The sequence below is a fragment of the Silurus aristotelis genome (assembly GCF_946808225.1).
Source record: "Silurus aristotelis genome assembly, chromosome: 15".
NCBI lineage: Eukaryota > Metazoa > Chordata > Actinopteri > Siluriformes > Siluridae > Silurus > Silurus aristotelis.
This window is the reverse complement of record NC_139588.1, coordinates 18,542,630-18,564,475: the sequence shown is the minus strand read 5'-3', so window position 1 is coordinate 18,564,475 and position 21,846 is coordinate 18,542,630. Positions and strand designations below refer to the sequence as shown.

Sequence of the window (21,846 nt, the reverse complement as noted above, 5' to 3'; positions counted from 1 at the left end):
TTTCAAATGGATACTGGATAATAGACAAACAAACATAACATTTCATGTAAATTTGTACCAAACTTTATTTCAAATATAAATAATGTCAAAAAAGTACTGAATCATTACTTTAATCATTAATAAATAAAAAAAAAAAAATCAATAAATTGTAAATCATAAATATAATATAACGCTTGCCGTGCAGCGTGTCGTCTCATGTGTAAAAGCGAACAGCACATGGCATCAGTGATGCCCCTCTAGAGGCCTCTCGTAATGTATGCAGACCAGAAACCGGAAAACTATCGGTATGGATTTTTGCCAACAGTTAATAATTCCAGACCTCAACTATCTATGCCTCAACCTCTATTAAAAACTAAGGGAAACTTTTATTTGAAAGACAAACTTTATTATAAAATACATATATGATATAAGTAAAACATCTATTTAAAATATACATTTTAAAAACATTTATTTATTCAGAGGGCCGTTCCAAATGTGTGGTGGGCAATAGTCTGGGGACCCCTGGTATAGACAGATTAATACAAACAGCAATGACACTTGTTTTGATGAATAAATGTTCTTTAAAAAGTCAGCAAGATAGATAAATATAGAGAGAGAAAGAGAGAGAGAGAAAGAGAGATAGAGAGAGCAAGATATGTGTGTGTAACTGAGAACAGGTCTGTCTTATTAAAAGCTAGTAATTGTGCGAGTGTGTGTTTTGGGAGTTGTAGTCCACAGCCATGTTTCTACGCCATGTGGATAGCTGGAGTTTTCTGTAGTACTGACATTCAGTAACTCCATTTCTATATAAAAAAAAGATACTATTACTACTATTTTATCCATTACTAGATAAAAAGTACATGTTGATCTAGAATTAGACCATTAGAATTGTTCTCCTCTGATTAATAATACTCATTTAGATGCAAATAAAAACAGCTACTTGTGATCAGTGGGCTAAAATGGGGGTATGATGCAAAGCTTGACCTTTTAAAGCAGGCGTGTGGGGAACAAGGGCGTACAGAGAGCATTAAACTGAACTTAACAATATCAATATACTCCTGACATTTAGAGCCGAAACTTAATCAGGGTTAAACACACATCCTGAAGTGTAGGAACCCGTCATTGCTCCAACACACACTCCCATTGTGTATCCACATTATGAGTCATGCGTAAACTCCATCTTCTACAAGTGTGTCTGTAGAGCCAGAGAGACTGCATAAGTGTGAATCTGTGTGTGAGGGTCTTTTGTCCAGGATGCGAACGAAGCACCTCATTAGCAATGTTCTTGGGTGGCAAGGCGTATTTTGTCCCTGTGCCAAATTGAAACAATAAGATGACAGCCACAAAATGTATGTTCACATATTTGACAGAACTTCATATTGATACCTCACTGATGTACGTGAACTTCAGAAAAACAAAAAGTGGAAAGCCAGGTATCTGTCATGACCTACTTTACGTAGTGAAAGGCACAAGGCCATCAGAGACTTATGTGGATTCTGATTTTTTTCCCATTGACAAACGGTATTATCTGGAAATTTGGAGTTTTTAAATCAGCATTGATGTCACTGACCTGAAGTACAGCACAATGACCTCGGCTTTTTTTTACATGGGGGTATGGTTTACAAATATAATGCACACAACACGAAATGTGACCAAATGCTGGGAAAAGGGAACCAATTCATCGTTATTACTGTACATAAAGTTTCCCTTTTACACTGATTCTTAAAACTGTGTTTGCATTAGCAGAAATGCAACTTTTATTTCCTATTTTATTCATAGTTCATTTAGTAGAAAAAGTTACGGTACTGTAATGCAACACTCTCAGACAAATTCAACGCTGATGGTAGCTGGACATTCCCTCTATTGTCTATTCTTACTTCTTCCTACCTGTGTTTGGTTCCTGTTTATCAGGGGTTGGTTTATAAAATAATAAAAATAAATAAAAGTGGTCTTTAAAGCAATGCAGTGATGTATATATTAGGGCTGTCAATCGGTTAAAATATTTAATCACAATTCATCTCATGATTATCATAAATTAACTCATAACTTAATCGCACATTACCTTAAATTAATACTTTTCGAATTTTTAATACTGTAATCAACATTGGTATTGGACAAATATAGATGCTTTATGCAAATGTATATTCCTTTTTAGTGAAACCAAACTCAACATAGAGCATAAACACAAAACATTCTTGCAAATGTTTGAAAGTAATTATGATGTTTTAAATTACGTAAATCATCAGGTCACCAAATGAAAATTTTGCTTTGTTTCCACACGGATTGTTTTAATTGCCATATTCGTGCATCATGGCGGATTTTGGTGTTTGATGTGAGACTTGGTTCATCAGCAAAACAAATGTTTAGTGATTTTTGGAGAAAGGACGTCGTGAATAAATGTGTGTTGCGTTGAAGGTTTTAATTTCACCTCTTTTATATTTATTTATTGATATTTTTATTAAAAATGGTCAAACACAAGTTTAATCGTCATTAATCGCCCATTACTAAAATTTTTGCCGTTAAAATGAATTTGCGTGAATTTGGGTAATTAATGATTTATTAATTGTTAATTTTGACAGCCCTAATATAAATACATATATACAGTTATCTGATTATAGTTTGCCTAGTTGAAACAGTCAGGCATGCCACACCCACTAGAGATGACAATGCCATTCATTTCACGCTTCATGACCTGGGGAAGTTTAAAAGGGGAAAACCTACAGACTTTCTGTGAATAAACTGCGTATTCATGGGGAATATTATTGTATTGGTATGTTTTTCATTAATTCTATTCTTTTTTTATGGCAGGTTTGAGGAAACTGGATATCCCGAACAAAACCCATGTAGACATGAGGAGAACATAAACAGAAACTCCACACTGACTCTAACCTGAGCTCAGGATCAGGGGACTTTGACAACATTACCCAATAATTCTAGACCACTCAAACCTAATCTATAACTGTTTTTAGTCAAGTCAAGTTAAATCAAGAAGCTTTTATTGTAATTTCAACCATATATAGCTGACGGAGGTACACAGTGAATTAAGACAACATCTCTCCAGGGTCCTGGTGTTACATAAAACAACCTAGAGCTACATAACAGAACACAGAGCTAAGGACTAAAGGAAGTTGTCCAAGCCACATAAAGTGCATCGTGTGCAAACTAGTGCAAACAGAGCAGACAACAAACAGTGCAAACAGACAACACAAGACAGTGTAGGACACAACTATTATTAGTAATATTGACCTGCACAGCCGGAGGCCTCCAGCGCAGGTTCTTCAGTGGAGCAGGAGTAAAGTTGCCTGTTTCTGAAGGCCTCTTCTTCAGCGTGAGCACCACACTGTGTGGATTCTCCTTCATTTTAGACACAAGGTTCTTCAGATGCCAGCCCACCTAAGACATAGCAAAAAACACGTTCTGGGTCGTCTCACAGTACAAATCAACAAGAAAATTGCAAAAGCACCAACAATGGATCTAGGAAAATGTGTAAAACATGATTTTATTTAAGCCAAGACTTTACAATCCTGAAACCATGGCAGACATGTTAGATATTGGGACACCTGACTATTCCACAATTGTATAAGATGTCTCTGGATGCAGTAGCAGTAAATTCTCCTTTCACTTGAATTAGGAAAACCAAACCTGTTTCAGCATGACAAAGCCCCTGTGCACAAAGCCAGCTTCATGAAGATACGTGAGGTGGAGTGAAAGATCTTGAGTGGCCTGCTATAGAGCTCTAACTCCAACCCTATTGAACACCTTTGTGATGAATTAGAATGCTGACTGCACCCCAGGCCTCCTCACCTCACCTACTAACACCCTTGTTGCTGAATGAACAGAAATCTCAACAAGCATACTCTAAAATCTAGTGGAACATCTTCCTGGAAAAGTGGAGGTTATTATAAAAGCAAATAGTGAATAAATGTGGAATGGGATGTTTAAAAGGAAAATCAATCTTATGGTCAGGTCCTCAGTTTATCAATGATTGGACTTAGAGATATCTGAACTCTTTTGTAAATGAAAATAAAGAAAATGTGGACATTAAAACTCAACTTATTTTGGTGTAACAAGTAAAACAGTGTTTTTAGCCAAGCTGTTTCTTTTAACTTTCATGTGATATACTAATAGTGATAATAATTGCAGAGACATTCTTATCTTACCAAGCACGACACATTTTCTTTCATGAACCTTCTTTGGTATATCAGCACGAGAACATTTGAGATACTGACCACTGTCTGCTGGTTGACCTGCACCACCTCGTCGCCAGAATGGATGCGTTGAGTTCTGTCTGCTGGAGACTGCACAGATAAGATTCACAAAAAGCTGATTGATAAAAAAAGACTGGAGAGTTAAAGGGGGAGAAAATGTCTTTTTTGAGATTGCACAATTTCACTCACATTTTCTGTGGTTCCAGTGATCACATGCAGGCCATCGTACGTGGACTTGATGTACATGCCCTGTGGACAAGCACACGATAAATTAATTTAACTGCTAGTGCAATAAGAACAACACTTTATTAGGATCAAATGTGTGTGTTGCGTCAGAAGCCACTTACTAGTCCTTCTTCTGGTTTGACGTCAGTGATGTAGACCTCCTCCAGACATGTACTACGGCTCTTCAAGGGGTCGAAGGTCGTCCTCCTGGTGGCATCGCAGACTCCAGTTAAAACTTGTGCCTGAGCAAAAAAAGCAATCTTTATTATAAATTGGTAAAATAGAAATATACGGTTTAGTAAAAACATGCAAAGCTCAAATGCAGTCATCTTCACATCTTTCCATGAAGATTCTTGTTTAGTATGTTGGAAGAATTTTCTGTTCGTGACATGATGGTAATATTTCTCAAACTAACTGAAGCCAGGAAGGTTTGGTTTTGTGGTTGATGAGGTGTTACTATAGTTTAACTTTAGCAGTATAGAGTTGTTTCTTAGTTATTTTCCAGCACATATGAAAAAAAATACTTATTATTCGTGTGAGTATTATTTCATTTTTAATGTCTTAACGGCTATGAAGACTTATACACAATGTGCTCGTTTATAGTTTATTATTATAAAGCAATATGGAAGTTATAAGTAATGAAGTGGTCCAAGGTTGATGTGCAAAACTGTCCCTATATCTACACTATATTATTTACTATGCATTGCTTTATTAGGCCATTTTATTATTTTTATTTATCTGCTGTAAATCTGCTACACAATCTCTATGATGAAGATACATCAGAGGTCATAAAGGTAGTCTGAGAAAGTGCAACATTTGAGGTGTATTTGGGCTGATCAGGCAACTCTGGTTAATTGAAATGAGCTCATGTGTGTGAGTCTTGTTGGCTATAGGAAAAATACCTGTTTTAATGTAAGCAGATGAATAGAGGTGCATCTAAAACCAGTCAAAACAGGCTGCAGACAACGTTGTTTGTTATAAGGTTACTCTAATAATTCCAAGTGTGAGCCAAGTGTGCAAATAAATCAAGTTTGAGGCTCTGTCATTAGTAATGCTCTAATGCTCCACCAAAATGATCACAAGCCACTGCTGAGGTACATTGTTACAGGAAGCTGACATTGCATTGTTTTGCTCCATGGGACACTGCAGCTATGTTTTCTCCGAACAATAGTTTGCAAATCCCCGCCTTTCTGGATCTATTTTAAACATTCCCAATCAGTCAGTCAGACGTGTACAAATTAATGTGGACCAGGAATCCCTGGAATGTTGGGTCTGATCAAAGGTTATCTATGGTGGGAAAGTTAAACTAAACCTGAATCGAAAGCCATGCCCATCGAGGACATGAGGGACTTTAGAGGCTAAGTTATATAACACAGGATACTTGGGTATAAGCCTGAGGAAAACATCCTATTTCTCTGATGATTAAACAATAGAGCCGGACACACCTTCGTGTTCAGCTTCACCTTTTCAGGAACAGAGGACTGTTTCTTTTCATATGGATTCATACAGTATACACTACGGATACACTCTTCAAACAGGAAGAGATTTTGCACTCACCACTTCCAGTATCTTCTCCTCCATTTCATACACAGCACAGTCCTGGAATTAAAGGCAGAATCCCTAATGAGCCTCCGTCACTGCATAATTCCCAAAGGAGGGATATGAAGAATCATATATATGTAAACAAATGGCCAAAAGCAAACAAATTGAGATAAGCATCTCTCATTTACTTTAAAGACACAGTAGTCGATATTTTTCTTTTTTTATAAATAACCTGGAAGATTTTTTAAATGTCATAGAAAAACAACAGGAAAAGTACTAGCCTCAGCATAAGTTTGTGAAGTTGCTGAAAAAAAAACAACTAATCTCTAGTCCACAATACTTGGCTGTGTGTGGTTTTATCTCCATTCGGTCATTTTATAGACACTATAGTGCCACATAAGATCCTGGAATTAGTTAAATGTCTAATCCAGACATAATATTAAAAACCTTACCTAATGAAACTTTATTGATTTATCCTGATATTGAGAATATGAAATCACAATGTCCAATTTTCAATGTCATAAATATGCTATTTATAATAGATCTCAGCTGGTATTGATTGAAAAACAGCAGTTGGAATATAGGCTGCTAGACTGCTTGCTGACTGACTGCATATTGACAATTTTCTCTTTTATGGATTAACTTTAATAATTCCAGAGATAAAAGTTTAAAGCCTGAGCCAAGTGTGCAAATGAATTTAGCATGGGGCTCTGTCATTAATAATGTTCTCCTGCTCCACCATATTGAGTCCTGGTTAGTTGCAGTGTTTAGTACGTTTCAAGAAGTGAAATGATATCCAGTTTAAATGCAATTACACAATTCTCGTTGTTTTAACGTTGTTTGCCTACGACGTCTCACTTTCTAACAGTATTCATTGTATGCTAGACCAAAAAAAGCAATGTTTTTTTAAGGAGAAACTGATGAAATATTTGTTTTTAAAAAGCTTTGTTCTTTTCATATTGTGTTATAAACTGTATAGGCAAAAAATGTTGTATAATACCCATACATGCTTTCTGAACATTTTCCAGAATTTATTCCTTCTGCTGTGATCATTTGTTTATGCTTTTCATCACATTTTGTAACATGGCTCTGGAGGTTTGCCACAGTGTTAATAAAGCCTGACCCTGATGTTCCTAACCCTAGATCTGGGATGCACTCAGAGTTCATCACAATATCGGGGTTGAGGTCGGGATTCTGTGCTGGACACACAAGTTCTTCCCCTCTAACCCTCAAACCATGTCTTCATGGAGCTTGTTTGGTGCACAGGGGCATTGTCACGCAGGTTTGGGCCTTGTAGCTCCATGGAAAGGGAAATTGTAATTCTATAGCATACAAAGGCATCCTAAATACTTGTGTGAACGTTATAGTAAACGAACGGATGTGATGTTCAGCTGTCCACAAACATTTGGCTATATGGTGCATTTAGTGTATGTTCTCTTTCGAGTTTATGATAACCTTTTTTACTGCAATGCATACTGAGTATACAAAAAAAGAGTGCAGGCTTCAGACCTTTTGTACAGTGGTGGTGAGCTCTAAACACAGCTGGATGATTCTGTTCTTGATGGTGGTGAAGTCACTGATGCCTGTCAAAGGCGTCCTGACAGAGGAGAGAACAAACAAGGTTTAATAAGCACCAAAGAGAAGCATTCCTGATGCAGCTATGACTTACGGAATGCTTCATGTCAGAGCAAGCAGCCTAAGTGTCTGCGATGGAATAATGTTTACAGCTGAATATCCACATTATGTTGAGCCTGGTAAAGGAGTGAAAGGGGTTTGACTGCTCTTTCTGTCCGTCTTCAAAAAGAGGTGTGGCCTCCATGGATTTGAGCTTAAATAGAGGAAGTGTGGCCTCTGTCCCTGTTAGCCTTTGTATAGGATGTGTGGCCTCAGTCATTGTAAGTCTACGTGCAGGAAGTGTGGTTTTTCTCCTTGTTAGTCTTAGTACAGGAGGTGTGGTTTCTGTCCTTGTTAGTCTTAGTAAAAGAAGTGTGGCCTCAGTCTTTATTAGTTTTAGTACAGGAGGTGTGGACTCTGTCCTTGTTAGTTTTACTAAAGGAGACATAGCCTTTGTCCCTGCTAGTCTACATTAAGGAGGTGTGGTCTCCATGTTCATAATTCTTAATAAAGGAAATGTGGCCTTTGTGCTTGTTAGTTTTACTGAAAAAGATGTGGCCTCTGTGCTTGTTTGTGTTAGTACAGAATGGATGGACTCTGTCCTTAGTAGTCTCAGTAAAGAAAGTGTGGCTTCTGACCTTGTTAGTCATAGTACAGGAGGTGTGGCCTCTGTCCTTGTTAGTCTTAGAAATGAAAGCATTAACTCTGTCCTTGTTAGGCTTAGTAAAGGAGGTGTAGCCTCCATCCATGTTAGTCTTAGTACAGTAGGTGTAGCCTCTGTCCTTGTTAGTCTTAGTACAGTAGGCGTAGCCTCTGTCCTTGTTAGTCATGGTACAGCAGGTGTGGCCCTTGTCCTTGTTAGTTTTAGTAAAAGAGGTGTGATTTCTGTCCTTGTTAGTCTCTGCAAAAGAGGCATGGTCCTATTGCTTGTTAGTCTTTGTGAGGGAGGTTTAGCCTCATTGCATGTTAGTCTTCTCCTCTACTTCTTTCAGTTGTATCAGTCACAGTTAAATAGATGTGACCTTTGCCTCTGTCAATACAAATAAATGAATGTTAAGTTTAGTGCTCTTTATTATAGTTTTTACTCTTCTGACATATTCTTCCTAGTGATAAATGATCCAGGTATAAAAGATCATATTATCAATTAATCTTGTGCATGAAAACACCAGAAAGTACGTGTCTGAATTTCAGCATGTTTTTGTCATGTACCTGTCCAGCCAGGCCAGCATGCCCTTGGCTGCTCCTATCAGCTCCACCACTGCAGTAAGGAACTCATTGGGTGGTTTGTTTTGTCTGCTGTCATGCGATGGACTTTTCCTCCTTTCTGAGGCACAGTTGTGCAGATTATTAGAAGCTGCTCTCATCCGACCAACTAGAGTCTTCAGATTTTCAGTCTCAATGCCATAGTTCTGTAAAAAAAAAAAATGTGTATCTATTATTAGAATAATATCAAACATCACAACTAATACTTGCATAATCTTCTCACTATCGCATACCAGACTTATCAGTGCCTGAATCCTTTCTTTCATGAAATTCCTTTGAGCACTCAAGTGCACATTAGCAGAATAAAGCAAACATAGTGCCTGGTTAATAATGCGTTGAGTCAGCAGCAGGTCATTCACATGACCTTCAACCTAAAAAAAACCCATCTGAAATCACTTGATCTTTAAAAAAATATTCCTCTTTCTGTTTGTGATGGACTTTGAAACTTAAAAGTATATTGGTAAAATGTAGAGAAATTTGTGGGTAAACCATTTAAAGGGCCATGCAATGTAAGAAAATTAATCAAGACCTTCTCACCAATCAGATTTGAGAATTGAAATGTGTTGTGCTATACAGAAAATTAAGACAAGCTCATTAAAACAAACAACTATTGCATTTTTTATGTGGTCAATGGAACTGGTAATTTGCTTTAATGGGATTATAGAAACATGGTACAATATGTTGGCCCAAATCATACTCGGAAGCAAAAGTGAAAACATGGAACAGCTGTTCAGGACAATAACACAGATATAATCTGAGCCTGGGCTCCTGGGTGTTACATTTCTACTCAGCATTCTCATGCAATTTCCAGTAAAAAAAAAATCTTCTGTATACTAATTATTCAGTCAAGTTGAGAAATCTCATAAACCCATATTTTAATTCAAATATTTAACTGAGTAAATGTATAATTTTAAGGGAAAAGTAAAGTTATTTTTAATTTGATGGCTGCAAAACATCTAAAAACCTTAAGACTGGGCAACAAAGGTCTGGAATTTGGAAAGTCTGGAAAGTGTTATTAAAATTAAACAGTCTGAGAAACATTTTGCAACTACTGTATTTAGATTAATTGTCAACAGGTAAATAAAAAGACTGGGTATAAATACTGTATCTTAGAGAGGCAGAATCTCTAAGATGATAGGCAAAGCTTCATCAATCTGTGAAAAACATTTGACTCTACAAATTGTAAACAATTTAAAAAAACATAAAATGTTATGTCTCATCATTTACAGCACGTTAAAAGTTAAAAGTTTTAACGAATCTAGAGAAAACAGTAATGATTCTGTAATGGAAATTACTGCATAGGCTGAATAACACCTTCAGAAATCATTGTCTGTAAACACAGTTTGCCATGTCATCCATAAACGCAGGTTAAATCTCTATAATGAAGGCACAATAATAATATTAGATGTATTTTTTATTTTATTTCACAACAGCAAAAGCTTTATTTTATTTAATATCTTATGTGTATGATGTTCTATTTTGTTTTAAATGAGCAGGTCTTCATTTTCACCATAGCACATCGCTTTTGTAATCTCAAATCTGGTATCATCTCTATAAGTAGGCATGCGTGAATATGATCCAGAAATGCTGACATCCTCTCTGGGCCAGAGCTCATTTAGTACTGAAGCAAAGTGGAAAACTGTTCTGTGGTCAAATGAAACAAAATTGTATATTTTTTTGGACTCCCAGAACTGTTCAGCCGCTACAATCCTATATCAGACACATATGGTACAATTGCTACACAATGTTGATAAAGGCCCTTCCCCAACATTTATGAGACCTGATGCAGGCATCAAATTTGAAATGACCTTTTTTTCCTCTTAAAATTTTTTGGAATTGGTATTGTATTTGTGCTGCTAATAACATAATTATTAACATAATAATTTTTCTGTCTGTGAGTTTCTCTTGTTATGAAAAATATATATATATATATTTGAAGTTACATAAGTAGCTGTTTACCATAATTTAATTGTGATGTTTTCAATCATGATTCAATTTCAGTATACAATGAAATATATCTTCCCGTCGGCTCACCACCTGCAGGAGGGACCGTAAGGGACGGTGCTGTGAGGATTGGGCAGCAGTCGAAGGCAGGGGCCTGCTTAGACTGCTGCCCCCGCGACCCGAATTGCGGATAAGCAGGAGGAAATGAATGAATGAATGAATGAATGAATGAAATATATAATAATTATACTTTAACATTTATGAAACAGAATGTGCTAAATATAGCTAATAGCTGATTATTTCAGAAGAAAAAAGTAAAAACTATTTCAGGTATACAAAACTGGAATCCAATTCTTATTTGCACTAACATTGGTTTATAGATACAGGTTTGAATCACTCGTTCTATGTTTAAATTTCAGTTCGAAAGATGTGTTATTACTTCAATTTTTGTAAAAGAAATAACTTTTTATAAGACTCAGTACAGAAAGGTGTATCAGTGTTTGAATGAATGTAAAGACAAATGTGCAGAGATCTGATTGTGTCTTTCAACACACTGTCTATTGACAGAAAAGAGATAAAATGTTCTGCTTGTGTGGCTCTAAACATTGTTTTTGGAAGGTTTCACACACACACACACACACACACACACACACACACACACACACACACACACACACACACACACACACACACACACCAACTAAGATAACTATTAGTGTAATAACCCAGTTGAGAAGGCTGGAGGGTATATATTATGAAAAAACAAATGGTTTGGGGTTTGTTAGGAAAGCATTAGTGTTTTAATTCAGATATGGGCAACTGTAGTAGTGAAGGGAGAAAAGCAATGGGTTAATGTAGAACTTTGGAAAGTTCTATAGAACCAGAAAACCCACAGATCTCTTGAAAAAAAGATACCAAATAGTTTTTGTTTTAATCTCAGCTCCCTATATTTAGATATTGAAACTACTTAAAAATACGTTATATATGCATTCTGTTCAATAAAAGTATAGCTATATTTAGCCAGCAGCTGTAGAGAAACCGTACACTTTTCTAAGTCTCACATGAGCAACAAGAAGAAAAATTCATCTGACGCCAGTAGACGGAAACTGCCGAAACAATGGTATGACACGTTTTCCTGCATTTGCACACTGTGTGTTTGTGCCTGTATATATGCGTTTGTGTAGAAGCAGGGTGGAGGGCTGCCTGACAGGTGGGTGGGTCACATCTGTTTCCTGCTCTCCAACAGTTATCTTCCAGAACGTTCCTCCTCCTCGTTCCCGTCACTGTTCTATCCGGAGCGTACAATCTCTATTTCAGCTCTATATGCACTGCTATCAGCTCATTTTCTTCAGTCTCATGGACAGTACAGATATTTGCAGACCTATGGGAAATAGTTATTTATGTGAAAGGCATATTTTGTGAAAGCAACCAATGAATGCACATCATTTGGTACAATGGTGTTGATTTCAGAGGGCCCACTGCTCCACTGAAACCGCTTAGTATATGAAATGCTCTGATATGAAATAAGTACTACTGCTTTAACGGTTGCAGTCCTTCTCCATCTATTCTATTCGGAGTCTTTTCTCTACAGTCGGACAATAGTGAGTTGACACTGATTAGGCTCTATTCACACACCATACAACGTCAACACAAAGCACTAAGTGATACAAATCAGTGTGGCAAACAAAATGTAACAAGCACAAGCATCAAGGAATTATGACAACCATTGAATTATGTGGTCCTCGATGCAGCTGGGGTCCTCAGTTATCCTCAAAATCAAACCAAAAGGAGATTTTAATGTTAAGAAATGTATGATGTTGCCATTAAGTCATAAGTATTTGTTTAAGTGCAAACTTGGTGATAACAAGCCATAAACACTGGTGACAGAAAGTCATAACTAATGCATTGAAATCAAACCTCTAATATTTCTTATTGGTTTAAAGTAATGACTCTTGGTGACAGAAAGTGATAACTACTGGTTTAAAGATATACATGCTTAAAGTCAAAACTATTCGTTTAATGTCAATAATTATTGGTGACAAAGTCATAACTACAGGACAAGTAAAAGACAAATCTTTTAATTTAAAGTCATAACTACAGATTTAAAGTTATAACTATGTCAAGTATTGGTGACAAAGTGCTAGCTACTTTTTTTAAACAAAATGCAATACTATTGTATCAAGGAATTCAAACACGCTTATAAAACTCTTTTCAATATTTGCATGGTAACCAGCATTTTTCAATATTACAATCATTATTATTATGATACAACTACCGGTACATACAACTATCAATAGGTTTAGTGTCACACTAATTTTGGATATTAGTTTCAGTATAATTCATACCTACACTTAATAATATTTCGAATGCACATGGTTTATATAGAGTGATAAAAACTCTATTTTCATACTCGAGGTGAGCCTGTTTTCCATAAATCCTGAATCTCGGGAAAAGAAAAAGCGCCCCAGTTAAATCGAGAGAATGACTGTGCTGAGAGGAGGATGTGCATGGGAAATCCCTTCTTTCCTGTTCACCTTCTCCACCTACCAATTAAACGCAGCAGCTGGCACTTTTTAAGATTCAGAAAACAGTGTTTGTGTTTATGTTTTCTGCTGCCATGCTTCTAATTCAGCCGTAATTCAACTCACTGTTCCTTATTTGCCACTAATGCTGTAAGAATGTTACGCAAATTCCGCAAAGCATTCTCATTTCCTACAAATATACTGTACACTATTTAGAAAAATGGCATGTGAACAGAAAGCCAAGGCTCATCTTTGTTTTACCTCTCGACAGGTGTCCCTGCGTCAACAAGGGTGGAGCTGAAATTAAATTTGACCGGCCATGTGCAAACTCGATCACATGACACCACCGCTTTATTGCTGCTTTGGCTCAATGTATTAACTGGAATTCTGCTTTTAGTTCACAGAAAAGCTAAGCAAGTAGCATATAGTAGTTTCAAATCATTTATATTACTGATCCTGGTAGTGAATTGACTGCTCATGTTTCTGTAGTACAATAGTAAAAAACTCAGCGGCTGGTTTTAATTACACAAGACAATAGTTTGTCTAAAGATAGTTAGCTTGTTAGTAAAATTGGCTAGTAGTTTTAACACAAAAAAAACATCTGAAGAATGTAGATTGTTTGCTGTCAAAAAAAAAAAAGTTTTATTATGAAATAATTATGCAACAATTCAAGCTATATAAGTTTATTGAAAACTTGCTAGTTACATCGTTTATTTGCACAGTAAGCTAGTTTATTCAACATTAGCAATCACTTTCTAGTCAATTTATCTGTTTTTAATAGTACAGTTTAATAGTTTATCTAATATTAGTATTTAGTTTACGAACATAAACATTGTTTTTAATTTTCACAATTTATATAGTTCAGCTAAATAGTTTGGTTAACTAAGGCTAATGGCACTTATAAAGCATTAGCAAAAATGCTAATTAATCTAGCTTGGTTCTTAGCTAAATTTATAGCAAATCTGTAACTTTTGCAATTACTTTCGAGTTAACCATTATAAATGAGTTTTATACACAGTGAATAGCTTTTTTTTTTTCAAAACACTAGCATTAAGATTATAATTGAGCTACTGGTTTTAATTACATAAGCAAGTTAGACAGTTTTTGTCTTAGCCATGCAGTATAGTTAACTAATACTGATGTCTTCCTAACATTAGCCGGAGCTTGCTAATGAGCTTGCAAACATGGAGATGGAAGCTTAGCAGTTTGGGGTTGTTTTGGAGCAGGGAAGTTTGAACACTTATTCCGGGTGAAAGCAATACTGAACCAACATGGCTTCCATTCTATACTTCAACGGCATGCAATTCTGCCTGTACTGCGGCTCATTAGAACCAGCTTCATGCAACAAAACAATTATATGTCTAAGACCTGCAAGAATTATTCAAAGAGCAAATCCTATTGAACTGCTCTGGGATGAAATGTTTCGAAAGGTCAACTAGTGAAGGACACTTCTGGCAGGTTTTACAAGAGTAGAACTGAGAAGAAGTATCTGAAAAATATTAAAATTCCTTAGTTGAGTAAGTATAATATTATGGGACTAAGTCCAAGTGAAAGAACACCACATTATATTTAGCATCAGCTGCTGTGACTTCCAGCATATGAAAAAGTTCCAACATATGAGTTCCACCATATGAAATTGTAAATCTCACATAAGTTAAAACCACAAGAGTAGGCCTTTCATGTGGGGTCGTCCCATAACTGCAGTGAAAGCACAGGCCCTGTATAAATGCTACATTTGATTGGACAGAGGACTTTATCTAGCAGCATGAGTGAATGATTGGACAGATGTGATTTTAAAGGCTTGAACCATGTGGTTATGATACGAACCAGAGCACAGAGAAGATCCACAGCTTCAAGAACAAGCTCCTGGTGGCCAACGCGGCTAACGAGTAGCTCCTCTAAGTCCTGGTCGGAGATCTTCAACAGCTGGTGGCCATCAATCTTCTCTTTTTCAAAGTTTGGGATGTACTGCTGGAGACTGTCATCCAGTCCTGAGAGAGACAAGGAGGGAGACATTGCACAAAGAGTGTCTTTCAGTGAAAGTGTTATAAGACTTGCCTATTTCGACAGCGTACGAGTGTTAAAGCAAACACAGAGGGGATGAGTCAATATGAGATATTTGCTTTGGCCCAATGAGCTCCTTGCTGAAATATTTTTTACCCGTCTAAGAACAGTGTTAGGGCTAAAAACCCTTCAAACTCCAGCGGTTGACACTTATGAGGTCATTTGCATACATAGAGAGACGCACCGAGAAGCAGAGATAAATCTGTGGGTAGGAGTGAGTGCTAATACTGCTACTAAACACCTAATAAGTAAGTCAGAGAAAGATGTAGATTAGATTCCTTAGATTCCACTTAACATTTTAGCTTCAAAGGCCATAAATTCATTTTCCCATGGTCTCCCCTCTACCACATTCTCTGTATTGTGAATGACATTGACATTGATGCATTGTCTAATTTGGGTGGCTGTGTTGGCTCTCCCTATGCCAAAACTGGTCACTTTTTATTAACCACCCTTGCAACGTTCATCCAATTCTGGCCCAACATTTGCACGGTGGATTTGATGGGGGTTGAAATCTGTCAGCCCTGATGGGATAATATTGACTAAGTGGACAACATTGGGTCAACACTGGCACCAAACGATGTCCCAAATATTTTTTTTTGATAGATGTCTATCATCTACTAAGAACTTAACAAGTTTGGACTCAAAAGCTTTGCAGGATTAAGGCTCTGGGTTTCTAATCAAAAGGTCAGAATTCAAGCCCCGGTATCAGCAAACTGCCACTATTGCCCCTGAACAAGGCCCCTAACCCTCAGTGCTCCAGGGGTGCTGTCACAACATTGCTGGGATATGTAAAGGGAAATATATGTGCTATAGAGTGCCAGGACAAGTAAAAAGCACGTTCCTTTCTTTGTTAAGGAAGTCTTAACCACTGAGCTACCACCTAAGTCTAATCCTGAGCAAAAATCCTAAAAAAACATAAATTATTATTGATTAATATTTATTTATATATATATATATATATATATATATATATATATATATATATATATATATATATATATTTTTTTAGGTTTTTACTGTAATTTATTTATTCAGTTTTTAAAAATAAAAATAAAATAATAAAAATAAACACAAATGTAAAATTATATTATATAAATATATATTATACACAGAATTTTTGGAACCAACATGAGAATGAATTGCAGTGAAATTGCAAATGGAAATAAGTTTAAATGAAACTTAAATAAAAATTTCATAAACCTTTATAAAACGTAAAAAAAAAAAATGGCTTTGCTTCACCAGCTCTATATATGCGTTTGTAATATGGTTTGGAAGAAGGTGAGTAACATTCATTCATAGAAGTTTCTAAAAAGTTCTGTAGTTGAAAATTACCTACGATGAATTTTTACCAGCTTAAAATGGAATCTTCCCAGATACGTCTTCATTCTCTCTCACTCTCACTCTATCTCCCCCTCCCCCTTCTTCTGTGATTGTGAAAAAGATTGATGTGATGCTCACAGTCAGACATTTTAAATGCCCTTTTTATCGACTCTCACATCTGCTCACTGCTCTTGTTATTCTCAGTTTGTGTTTTTCTTTGGGGGGGGGAGTGGTGATGAAGTAAACATTCGCTCCGTTGACCCTGAAGCTTGTGGTCGAACTCCACTTATTGGCTTCATTTATACAGTCTAGACAGCAGCGTGCACGTGTCTGTGCCCCGTGGTGATGCACTGAGCAAGATCTCTACTCTGCTACTGAATTTACGGCTGGAATAACGGAGAATGGTGGCGCAAAGTTTCACACAATGACCACAATCAATGATGAAAAGTAACACTGTTATTATACAACAATCATGGTTTTTATTTACACACTGACATAGTACATTTGTACACATTCACAGGGTGAGCTCAAGCAGCATTTTTATGTTAAAATGTTTTAGTGAAAAAAAAATCACAGGTCCAAATTGTAGATTGTTTGGTTTTGCACTGGATCTATGAGTATAATAGATGAATATTGGCAAAAAAACATAAGAATTAAAAGATAACAGAAAACACTAACGCCTGTGTTATCGATATAAACCCTTACCATTAAAAAACTTAAATAGAATTTAAATACACGAATAGCAAGAACTTTGCACTCAAAGTCCGGGACAGAGACTAAATAAACTTCAGGTCAGATTTTAACTTTGTTCCACACATATAAAGGACTGGATTTGGTATACTTATACTGAAACGAAAATAGTTTCGGTACGAATATGTGTACCGTTACGCCCCTAGTTATCACTGTGCTTAAGAATACAGAATACAGTTGGATAATGTGCATGTTGGTTTTCTCCTTGAGTGTGTTGTGGCTTTTAAGGATATTTAAGCTCTTAATTTATTTAAACCCATATTAGTACATAAAAGATAAGAATATTTCTTACATGCATCTGCTTTTCTGGAAATCTTCTGTGTGGGTTCAGGACTACACTGAAGTCTTGGACCATTTTCAATTTCTATACAGAAACAAAATAACCTTCTCCAAGACTGGAAAAGCTCTAGAGAGACACTCTTTTTTAAACTCCCTGATTCTCCCACTGAAAAAGAAGAAAGGCTCTTATCTTTCAGGACCAACAGATAAAACCCATGTCTAATATTATTCTGATGGACATTTCCAATTGTTTTGTTTTTTTCAATATCAATTAGTATAGAGCTTTTTAACATAAAAAACAAAAAAATGAAGATGTGTATTCTGATCAATAATTGGCAAGCTAGAAGCAACAGATGCCATGCCACTGAGAAGACATGAAAAAGAAACCCTGAGAAGAACCAGTTCCAGTGTAACCGCTTTGACACAGCCACAGATAATGTGGTTAATTTACATTTTCTGCAAATTGACAAGCTATATGTTTTGTTTTTATTCATTTCAAGAGAGAGAAAGTAAAAAGATGGAAAGGAAATGACTCATTATAACTGCTATAAGATAACAGGAACTTCCAGAATGTTCCACAATATAACAAAATAAAATGTATTCAGTGCTGTGATATAAGAGGAATAAAACATGCTGGGACTTGCTGTAGAAGAAAAATACTCAACTTCAAGTGGTAATATTAAATGAGATTTTGAAAGAAGAACTTTACAACAACTTAACTTATTGTCGACATTGATGTAAGCAGTCTATGATAAACCGTTCACATGATGCCAGTTAACAGTCAGATCTCCTACTGTCTCATAAACTCTGTGCCACCGTATTTGAAGGAATGTTCCCAAGCGAGTAGCATCAACGGCATGACATATTTGTGCACATTTTTTCATGCTCTGACCAGCTTTGATGTCTAATCCAAGCTCATGAGCCGAACCCAAGCTGAGCAGTTTAGGGAACCCAAAGATGAATAAACATGCTGTGGTTGTACTTCTGCCCCGATCTCTTGGGAAAGTATGATCAAGTGGTTTAGCAGTTAAAACATTTGTCAAGAACATTTTGCGTAATTGCTGAATCTGAATAAAGGTTGAAGTGTTGAGAATTTGACTCTGTGCTACAAGTTCCAATATACAGAAACTGCAGAAGTATAGAAGGTGCTAGTAATATTGCAGTAAAAAGAAGAGAAGATCAAACACAAACTGGAATTGTAATAAAGTCAAATGCCGTAAAATCCCAATTTTTTTGTAGAATCAGTTTAGGATGTTTTAACCAGATGTGAAAATTAATTAAATACAATGACTATCTTACTTTACTTGAGTTTTACTTTCATCTAATACTTTTGACTACATTTCTCTACTTCCTTCTCATTACATTCACATCCATCTCGTTATTACCATATATTTGCCAAGTCTGTACAAACGGGACTCAACACACATCATACACTTCGTACAAACTGGACTCAACACACATACACTTCGCATACCCATCATTCAGTACCACTGACACTAATCATTACCACAAAATGTTTACATGCCGTTTTTTGCACATATTTCGGGATTTGTTCTTTTGCACAATATTCTGTCCACATCTTTCTGCCACTGTTCACTTTATTTTGATTGCTGCTATTGTTGAATTGCACAATTCTGTTTACATTTTTCTGTTTACATTTTTCTGCTACTGTGCACCTTATTTTGTTACGAAAGGTTTACTGGCGGAGCTATTTTGTGTTTTGTGTATTGTGTATTGTCCTGCACTGTCCTGTGTTGTCCTGCACTGTCTTGTGTTGTCTTTTGCACTGTTTGCACCAGTTGCACACATGCACTTTATGTGGCGAGGATCTTTCCACTAGTTCTTGGCCCTGTGTTTTCTGTTTCTGTAATTGTTGTTTTATGTTTTATGTAGCACCTGGGTTCTGGAGGAACGTTGTTTCATTTCACTGTGTACTGCATCAGCTATATATGGTTGAAATGACAATAAAAGCTTCTTGACTTGACTTGACTTGAAAGTCATAATGTGAAACTATTGGTTTAAAGCGCTATCTAACTAATACATTTTAACAGATGTGTACAAACTTTAACAGATATGAATGTGATAAAAATGTAGCAGTAATCTAACTGTTGCTGTGTACACTTTGTCCTAACTATTACGTTCAGCTAGCTTGTAAAATCAGACTCGTGCTAGCTAACGTTTGACAGATTTGGAACGTGGCTGTTGTTGGTTAGCTGTAGCTAATGTTTTCCAACATTCCTTGGTTCCTTTGTGAATAGAAACTGTTATCAGTAACGGATGAACCTGCATTTACTTTCCTACTTTCATCTTTCTTGATTATACACTCTAACCATTATGACACACATGCACACAATGAATCTGAAAGTTAACTAAATCCAAATCCATTTGTTTCTGCTAACAAATTTTGTTGAAATGAACCGATATTTTAAAAAGCCTAAGACAGTTTAAATGCATTGCAAAGCTTTTCTAATGGATCCTCAAGTCAAGTCTGTCCCTTGCCGAGAATGAAGAATGCAGCTGTTGTATGATGGGCTGAAAAGAGGGGCTAACGTTGCCCTTTTACCCTCTCTTTCGCCCCCATCTCTTTCTGTCCCTTTGATTTGGAGAGAGTGAATCTACCCCACACATAGAGGCTCTATTCACTCCGTCGTCTCTATAGCAGAGGAAACAATTACGCACAAAATACTGTAAGAAATGTTAAGAATCCATTTCCCCATATCATCACATAACTCATCTTGACATTCTCAGCAGTTAATTTTTTAGCACAATGTTTATATTTTAGCTGAATGCTACCAGCCAGTGCTGATTAGCATATTAAAGTAATGAGAACATTAAAAAATACAAAAGAGTGCTCGGCTTAGGGAAACACAACCCCCACGTAGCAAACATCACAATTCATGCATTTTGGGTGTATGTCTGTTCACTTGTGGCTTGCTGAGTGTGTTTTTGCTCCCACATTCAAAAACATGACGCTGACACAGGAAAAACAGCAACAAAAAAACCCATTACAAAAGCATCTTAGGTGCTCAAAGAGAACATGGCTGACAAGAATTGTCTGATCTCCACAATGATGACAAGAGGACAAACTTTTCCTCAAAAAATGTTTTCCCTAAAAATGGCTGTTGGCTGAAAATACAACAGAATCTTATAAATGCACTAAAAGCAAATGAATATAAAATGTCTAATAGAATAAAAAAAATTATAATTAAACAAAAATGACACACTTATGCAGGATAGGAAATGAAGCAGATGCATTGTGCATTGGATGACACAAAAAATACCAATGAATATTCTATTCACTACAGATTGGTCTATGTATGTATGTATGTGTGTGTGTGTGTGTGTGTGTGTGTGTGTGTGTGTGTGTGTGTGTGTGTGTGTGTGTGTGTGTATAGAGTTTTGGAAATAATACTTAAAGTGAAAAGCATATTTTGAGTGCAAAAGCACCTGCCAGATTAGAAAAAAAAGATAAAAAAAAAACTGTGATAAAATATATATATGATATAAAGCCATATAAAGCTATGGCTTGAAATTGATGTGATATCTTAATGCATAACATTGCAAAATTCATTCAGCAGCTTTAAATATTTGATTAAATAATAGTTGACATACATATACTTTTATGATGCTCTTATAACCATCCGAGATTCATTTATAACATAACACTGTGATGATGAGTGATTGAATGTTTAATAAGTTAGCATTATATTCAGTGAATCAACTTGATTTCAGGATGGATCCACCCAGGGTCAAAGTCACAGGAAGGTCAAATATCTTAAATGTCTAGACCTACTGGGTGGTATTTTTGCTTGTTTCCAAATATTCCATGGTGTTTTATCCTACTCCACATATGTGGTATACTTATGCTGTTAGTCTTAACCCTGTATATCACTTATAAGTAGTTGTTGCCAGTTACCAAAAAAACTCACAAACACCTGTGCTAATTGCTGTTTCTTTGGTGCATTCTTTTGCCACATTCTGCAAAATAAGAAAATAAAATGTAAATGCAATCTCTCAGTTAGTCCATGTGAATAGATTTTACGTTAAAAAAGTCAATGTAAAGGACCACCTACAATCCATTTAAGTAGCAGCAGACAAGACGTTGTTGTCTGTCCTTTTCTAATAGCTGGTGTTAA

General features: G+C 36.2%; 1 protein-coding gene across 2 annotated transcripts in view; it reads right to left on the bottom strand.

Annotated features, from left to right (window-relative positions):
* Positions 1–21,846, bottom strand: part of cnksr3 (cnksr family member 3) — a 40,573-nt gene that overhangs the window by 6,705 nt on the left and 12,022 nt on the right. Inside the window, exons 2-9 of one of the 2 annotated variants that reach the window (XM_083562519.1) lie at positions 15,125–15,288; positions 8,778–8,977; positions 7,464–7,551; positions 5,970–6,011; positions 4,535–4,654; positions 4,377–4,436; positions 4,209–4,277; positions 3,226–3,372 (exon numbers count right to left, since the gene is read on the bottom strand). In XM_083562519.1, coding sequence (XP_083418645.1) covers positions 3,226–3,372; positions 4,209–4,277; positions 4,377–4,436; positions 4,535–4,654; positions 5,970–6,011; positions 7,464–7,551; positions 8,778–8,977; positions 15,125–15,288 — 890 coding nt within the window. The remainder of the gene's footprint in view (positions 1–3,225; positions 3,373–4,208; positions 4,278–4,376; positions 4,437–4,534; positions 4,655–5,969; positions 6,012–7,463; positions 7,552–8,777; positions 8,978–15,124; positions 15,289–21,846) is intronic. The other variant, XM_083562520.1, reaches the window with a different exon arrangement.